Genomic DNA, 7,922 nt, shown 5'->3' on the forward strand with positions numbered 1-7,922 from the left:
AAGTGCAGAAGACCGAAGTGCAGCCGGGAGCGCGCGGCAGAGAGTGCACCACTGTCCCCCCCCCATCAGGCGGCCCGGTGCCTGGCGGGCGCGCCCCCGTGTAGATTAGAAGGGATTACAGTATGTGGCCAAAGTGATTTTCAATATGATATTTCTGTACAACTGCGAAAACAACAGCTTGTGTATACGCGTCTGTAACTACGTCAGTGGGGCAACTGAAATATCAACTGAAATCTCATCAGAATCCCAGTACTGCTAGCCACATACTTAGCATCACAAAGAATTAAACATGTCCAGCTTCCCTTCTCTCAAACGTTTAGTTTTGTATAGTTCACAGTGTTTACTTACTGCCTACAATGAATCTCAACAACTGCAATATAAATATGAAATATGAATAAGAAAATGAATAATGTGTTATAATTTGTTGGCTAAAGTAGGCTCATTTATAAATATCTCAAACGACTGAAAGATGAAGAGGCCTAATAAATAATAACAATAGTTTTTCCCTTTATGTAATTCTGTGTGAGATAACAAAAATGTCCGTTTTTACAAAAAGAAAACCTTACAGTCTTTGTTGGGTTAATTAATAATTAAATTACTGTAAGCATATATTCTTGATAGCTAAAATTAATTGCACAGTCTTTGTTGACATTTACTAAACAGCACATGCGTTATATTTCGCGGAAAACGCCATGGCAGTGGTTTCATCCCACGCAGGCTTCCGTAGCAGCAGGAAGTGGTTCCGTCGTCGTTTTGAGCCCATTCACTAGTCTCATCGTCGGCTAATTTATTAAGTAACATTATATTAAGGTCTTTTTTGCAGCGGTAAGGGCTCAACTGAACATACGTGTTTTAGTGAAAAGGCGGCTCCGGTGGTAACTAACGCATGTGGGATTAGCGGAACAGAAAACAGTCTTTTTAGCTATCCTTGCTAACCCTAGCTTTAGCGGGATGGAGGACACCGACTGACTGTGGAGCTGGTCCACTTGAAAATTGTTGAGTTACAACCTTGAACCTACAATTTGCAACACTGATTGATATATAGACATGTAACGTTAAAAATGGTCTTCGTAATTACTATTCTTGTGTCGGTGTACAGTCGTGTTTCTGTTGTGTAACAAGTAAACAGACTGAGGATCAGTGCATTATCGTGTTATAGCTAGATGTATTTAGTTTATTGTAGGTTTTCTCCGCAGCAATTAAGAGACATGTATGCAAGACTTTGTTAAGGCAAGTCTACAGCATCATCTTGCGTAACTTGAATGTTGAAAATCTCGTTAATTACAACGGTTTAAATCACTTATCCTAGTTTGAAACGGTTCTTCAGCATGCCACTCTTGAGCTCTCAACACACTTTACTTGTAATGAAGATTTCAAGTTTGTCAAATGTTGTAATGCTTTCTGTCAGGTGGTGATGGGTGACATCCGTCAGTCGTTGCTGCCTCGCGATGTGCTGAGCGCAGCCAAGGAGCTGCTGTATCACCTGGACATCTACATCTGCAACCTGGTGCAGTCAGGGAGGCAGCCTCCGCAGGTCGACTCCAAAACCCTGGAGCTGGTGGAGGAGTTCATTCTGCATGCACCCAAGGACAGAAACACCCCAGCCAGGGTGAGGCATGACCCTGAAATGCTCGTACACACCAATGTACAGTATAAAAACACACGTGGACAGCCAATCAATTGTCTGTGTTTTTGTTTCAGAGGATGAGCGCTCTCCAGGAGCTCCAGCTGTTGGAGATCATGTGCAGCTGTTTCCAGGAGCAGAGCCGTGATACTGTCCGCCAGCTTATGTTCTCCGCCCTCTTCAGTCTCCAAGGCAACCAGGCAGATGAAAGTCGCATGGCACTGTTAGGCAAGCTGGTCTCCATGGCGATCGCTGTGGGCAGGGTTCCTATCTTGGAATGTGGTGCTACCTGGCTACAGGTGAGCATTCAAACACACCTTCATGCTTAAATGTGTGTTTTGGTGCGTTGGACTTTTACACCTTGAGTGTGAGGCTAGTCCAAATTAAGTACTGTACTGTGGTTGTTCTGAGCGTATGCCTCTGGTTGTGTGTGTGTCCTGCAGAGAAGCCACCATGTGTACTGCGTGCGCCTGGCTCAGGTGTTAGTAGACGACTACTGTAGTATGGTGCCAGGCTCGGTGCCTACCCTGCAGAACATCCACAGCGCCAGCCCACGCTTCTGCTGCCAGTTCATCACTGCTGTCACCACCCTCTATGACCTCACCTCAGGTACTTTGGTGGGATAACACAAAAAGTGCATAAACATCTAAAAACTGGGTCCTCCATAAAATTGGATTCGACCAGAAGTCATTTTAACAACGTCTATGTGTATGTGTGTGTGTGTGTGTGTGTGTGTGTGTGTGTGTGTTCATAGAGGAGCTCACTCCTCCTTTAGAACTCCTCCAGATGATAGTGTCGTGGATCCAAGATGACCCTCGCCTAGTCCTAATCACCTTCCTGAACACGCCCCTCTCTGGCAGCCAGCCTATCAGCTCACTAGATGTCACACCATTAGGAGGGTTGGTGCGCTGGTGCGTCAAAGCACCGCTGGCCTACAGGAGGGACAAGATGCTGGCGTTAACCAATGGCTCCACTGAGAGTGAGCCAGAGGTGGGGCCTCTTTTCTCTGCCCTCCATCTGAGTGTCCTACAGGTGTGTGGTGTGTTTAGATACAATTGCTTACGGTGTATGCAGTATACAAGACGTCTCATACACATCCAGTGAAGATAATCAAGCCATTTTCCCATGCCGTTCCATCTCCTGCCACATTTAGGTCTTCATGCTTTTGCCGAACATATTAAATGAGAAGGGGCTTTTCGGCCGCCTGGCGCTTCTCCAGTTGGAGTCCCTGGCCACGCTGACCTCAGACCTTTCCAGGCTGTTGGACCAGGCTGACAAACACGCGCACACGTCGTCCGCCGATACGCACGCACTGTCCCAGCTGGCCCTGGACAGGCTGGCACAAGCCCTGCAGGTGGCTATGGCCAATGGAGCAGTGCTCTGCTCGAGAGGTAAGACTGTGAAAAAGGATGGGTGGAAAGATAAAAGTTGTACAGAAGTAGAAGCTAGAAAAGTAGATAGAGGAGAGGAAAAATGGGCCTTCAGAGAGCAACAATGCATGAAAGGCTGCAAATGTGAGCTTGAAGCAATTTTTTAAGCATTTAGTAACTAATTAATTGGTTTGGTCGCTTGTCATATGGATTGTCTCATCATGCTGTGGTGATTTTTGAGTGCTTATTTCATGCTGCCTTGTCTCCACAGAGGACCTGAGAGCCATCTGTTCCCGCCTCCCACACAACAAGTAAGAACCATTTACTGTCCACTGCCCATTCACCTTGAAACGATTTCCACTGGTTACTTGGTTCCAGCTAGAACAGCGCAGCAGCTTCGGGGTTATCTATCTGTTTAGAGAAAGTCTATTGTAATAATCAGTACCCACATGTGAAGAGTAAACCAGCTAGCAATTCGTCCGTGTTTGCAAGCAAGCTACGTGGACTTTGTGTTTTGGTGGTGCCGGTTGTTTGTTGACGTTAGCAGACTCATTTTAAGCTTTTAAGCTGTTTGCGCTGTAGGGGAGCTGAACATGGAGCTGAAGAGAGGCTCAGGCACTCTGGAGCGCGCATAACGCCACGTCCTTTGAATTTTCCGGGGAAAAAAACGTCCCAAGTCCTTTACGTAGAAATCAATCCACAGGCTGTTAAAGGCAAACGAGATAGTCGGGGAGGGTCTCGTTTTTAAGTGACGTTACACTCCGTTCACACATTGGCAATAAAAAGCGAGTAATACATGTAAATTGTTCCATATAGTACCTTCAACAGATAGGCTATTGCAATAGGCAATGCAACCATTTAGTTAAACAACACTGTAATGTTAATTAAAATATAGATCTAATTCCTGTAATTTAATAGGGTTAACAGGTTAAGACATTTAGAAATTTCTGATGCCATTTCAGGCTGCTTTCTTTTCTAAAAATAGTGCCATCCTCAGCCTGTTGTGTATTGAGTATTTACTGTATGTTTAAGAACAGTAATCCATTTTTGAAGCCAGAAAAATGGCAATTCCCATGTGAGCCAGAGCTGTGCAGCAAAAGAATCTTTAATGTCATCAAAGAGTAGTTTCGATGGGGAACCTACATATTGTGGATGTGTCTCAACCTTCAGATGTTTGTACAACACGTGCTTAAACTTGACTTCTATTTGAAGTTTTTTGTTCCATCTTAACATTTCCTCTCTCTCCTCTGTCTCCTCTCGTCTCTTTGTGTACTTGTATCTCCAGTTTGCTCCAGTTGGTGTTGTCAGGCCCAGTGATGTACTACAACAACATCCACACCCCTCCACTGGCCTTCAGCCCACACGCGGCTCACTCCCCCATCGCCTCGCACCCCGCACACCCTGCACACCCTGCACACACCCCACACACACCCCTTGCCACCCACCCCTCCTCTCACCCTCAGTACCCCGCTCAGCCTTTCATGACGGGGATAACGTTCCCCTTCCGACCCAGCCACTAAAAGAAATAATATCCCACTTGTCTGCAGATGTGAAGTTGTGTGTTCATGTATGTGCAGTACGTATGCGGATGTGTCTGTTGGCGTGCATGAATGAAGTTGGTGTGAGTGATGTGTCATGTAGTATGATGTTAATAAACAGATTTGCTTTTGCTAAAAGTCTGGGAGGCTAACATGTTTGTCCAATAAATATTTTTTTACTTCACTTCTACTTTTAGGTGTTGTTCTTTATAGCAACCACTTGTGGTCACTGTTGTCCTGTTCCCAGCTGCAAACACAGCACATCAGCTTTCAAATGTCAGACGTGTATTTCAGGGTTTTATTTGAATTGATGCAAAGTACAAGCTTTCATGGAAAGAGAACTCGGCTTAATTATGCTTCATGCAAATTGTATTGTATGGAACAAGAGTTCTTTAATGTGTAAAATATATTGTTTGTATGGTTAAAGCAGAATCATCGTTAGTGGGAAAAACCAAACTGCTTGTTATAATCAGACTCTCATTTAAATTGGAAAACAAAATGAAATGTACATATAAGGGACCCATGTACAAGTGCTGGCATACACACCGCCAGAGGCTACATGACTCATGCTGAGCACAAAAAGGCACAAATATCTGAAGGTAGACTGTAGGCTGACCAAACGTGGGTCGTTATGTAACCAGAGAGTTTGCTGGAGCCGAGCCCTGTGTGCATAAGCTTGGCCCCTGGTATTAGACAGATAGCGTATCGTTTCTCTGCATCCCACCAAAAAAACCCTCCCCGGGACCCCCCTGTTGCCCTCATCCAGATGAGAATTGCATCATCCATAGTAGTCTCTGCACAGCATCAGTGATGGCTGCCTTTTACTTCAACATTTGAGTGCATTGCACAAAGGTTTAGGACAGGTGTGAATTGGAGATGTAGTAAGGGTAGTTGGGTTTTGGGAATCCTACTGGGCAGCGTGATGTGTGTACATCCCTCTTTCTTTCTTTTTTTACCTTACTTCCTCATAGTCTACTTTTATTCCTGCTCTGCACTTGCTAAGAAGGAAATAACCCTACTGAGAGATGTGAGAGATTGTGTGCTCCTGCTCAGTTTTGTTGCCATAATTAGCAGTCACTACTTCCTTATCTATTCTTACAAGAAATGTCTCACAATGGTGCTGTCTTTAAGACATCAATCAATCTCAGACCAGCTCCGTGAGAGCATCTTTGTGTTTCTAGCTGTCACTTCACACGGTCTCTCACAACTGTATACAGTGGGTCCTGCTGCAGGCTGATTGTACTGTGTTCATGCAATGTAGATCGTACTGTGGAGTACTACTCTGTAGTGTTCTCCCTGCAGAGCTCATGGGCGGGACAGTGATAAGGATATCTTTTTCTGGGAACGTGATGCATTACAGTTAGGCTGGCAGAAGGTGACGACAGATAATATTGAAGTGAAAAAGGCGGGATCGAAGAGAGATCATACGTGGCTTTGACAGTGTTGACAATGCTCTCAATGCCTCATTTTGTCCTCTACTGCACCTTGTATATGATTGCCTTATTCTTCCACCTAACATAATTCAGCCTAAGTTAGAAGAAATTAGTTTTGCCAGTGCACCGTAGCACCAAACATAGTGGCCAGAGAGCAGCAGCTTATTCATGGGTTTTAGGAGAAATCTTGGTTTGGGTTGGTCCACTTCCCCCCTCGCAGGTGTGTTGTGGTTATGCAGTTCTGTCTCTGTCAGCAGCTGCAGAATCATGGTTTCCTGTAGGAAAAAAAAAGACCAAAGGCCAAACACCAAATCTGATTCACTAAGAACTCCATTTTCCAAGCTAACCATAAACCAGATGTGTGAACTTTAATTTTCGCGTCGCTCTGAATGGAACCAGGTCAGTCATTAGCCCGTGAGTGTCTGCTCTGCTTAGGCATTTATCAGATGAATGCCACAATGAGGTGTGAAACTCTAAAACTGATTCACGCTTGAAATAACACAAGGCAGAAATAGCCTCTATATTGTGATTTTGCACAAGTAGAGCCCATGTGTTCAGTGGTTGATCTATTTGCACTTCCTCTGCCATCAATACAGTAACAGGAAACGGTCTGAAAATTACCTGCAGTTTCAGAATTAACTCAGCACCTGGCAATTCGAAAGTATATATAAATGAATACTTGCAAAATGAGAGGACATGAAACCTTCATCAAAGAATAAGAAGACAAAGAAAAATCCAAAACTAATCCCTCTCACCTGGCTTGTGGGATTCATGTAATTGACAGTATTCTGTAAGTGAATATGTGTACAGCATAAGGTATCATTAACGGGCTTGTTTTGTCAGATCCTGCAACACAGGACTTTATCCATTAAAGATTACTCGCCCAGCTGTGGTTGCCTTGAGACCAGCCTCATTTGCTTTTCTCAGAGAAAGGATCACCGTCACTGAGTTTATATCCTGCAAAGCCTGATCTCATAATTGACTTTACCTCGGAAACAAACAGATCTGACTGTTGATTGTTTTTGAAGAGGACACAAAACTGTTTTTTTTATGGGATTGAGCTGCATTATGGGAAACGGAAGACATTTCTTTCTCATATTGTCTTGAGCTCCCCCAAGAAACTAAAGGCTCTGCTGAGCTCAAAGTGGGTTTTATAAGCAGCAGTACAGTTATTATATTACAGCATTATAACTGAGCTCATCTTGGTTGTGTGTATATATATATATATATATATATATATATATGATGTTCAGCAGGTAATATTTTCTAGGTTCACACTATCTTAGTAAGCATGCACACATTTGCTAATTACACAACACATAGTATAGATGAGGTAGTATTGGACAAACTGAAAAGTTAACCTGATGATAGTGCTAGATAAAAAGTCACCCAAGTCATTAGAATTTATCCTCTGGGGACCCTAAATATCGGTAGCAACTTTCACAGCAATCCACTGAATAGTTGTCAATATACACCGAGTGTCCACTTTATTGGATTGCATAAGATTGTACAGGTGTACCTAATGAAGTGGACACTGAGTGTATTTCACTCTGAACCACAATTTAAAACCCGTGTGGCTAGATGAAAAGTCAGGGGAACACCAAAGACAGTAGGATTCATCCTCTGGGGACCATGAATGTCTGTACAAAATGTCATGGAAATCCATCTGACAGTTGAGATATTGAAGTGGTGGGCCAATGGACTGCCACTACAGCGTCAACAAATCTGGTCTTAAATCAAGTTTATCTGCAGATATGAAAGAACTGCGAGGGAAGTCAGGAAGTTAGGAAGTTCCTCAATTGTGTTAACAGTTGTGTTGTTCCTCAACTGTGTAAACAGTTTATAACACTTTATAATCTTATGTAACGTCTCTTTGTCCTATGACAGAGTTGGTTAACATTTATTAAGGTCGGTTAACTTTTCTTGTGCTTCTGCTTTGGACTAAACCCAACAGTTA

At 43.6% G+C, this 7,922-nt stretch overlaps 1 protein-coding gene across 1 annotated transcript; it reads left to right on the top strand.

The window, feature by feature from the left end:
- The first annotated feature begins 1,414 nt into the window (after positions 1–1,414).
- ints15 (integrator complex subunit 15) lies at positions 1,415–4,716 on the top strand. Its single transcript, XM_070919507.1, has 7 exons — positions 1,415–1,609; positions 1,702–1,923; positions 2,068–2,233; positions 2,379–2,656; positions 2,778–3,015; positions 3,266–3,305; positions 4,280–4,716. The coding sequence occupies exons 1-7, from the start codon at positions 1,415–1,417 to the stop codon at positions 4,512–4,514; spliced, it is 1,374 nt and encodes a 457-aa protein (XP_070775608.1). The 3' UTR covers positions 4,515–4,716.
- The last annotated feature ends 3,206 nt before the right edge of the window (positions 4,717–7,922 follow it).

Source organism: Enoplosus armatus, chromosome 14, assembly GCF_043641665.1.
Source record: "Enoplosus armatus isolate fEnoArm2 chromosome 14, fEnoArm2.hap1, whole genome shotgun sequence".
NCBI classification, from domain to species: Eukaryota; Metazoa; Chordata; class Actinopteri; order Centrarchiformes; family Enoplosidae; genus Enoplosus; species Enoplosus armatus.

Excerpts from the sequence above, each read along its gene's own strand:
- ints15 (XM_070919507.1), top strand. The coding sequence starts at position 1,415 with ATGGGTGACATCCGTCAGTCGTTGCTGCCTCGCGATGTGCTGAGCGCA. Across the intron at positions 2,234-2,378 it reads CCTCTATGACCTCACCTCAG|AGGAGCTCACTCCTCCTTTA; the intron begins GTACTTTGGTGG and ends GTGTGTTCATAG. Across the intron at positions 2,657-2,777 it reads TCCATCTGAGTGTCCTACAG|GTCTTCATGCTTTTGCCGAA; the intron begins GTGTGTGGTGTG and ends TGCCACATTTAG.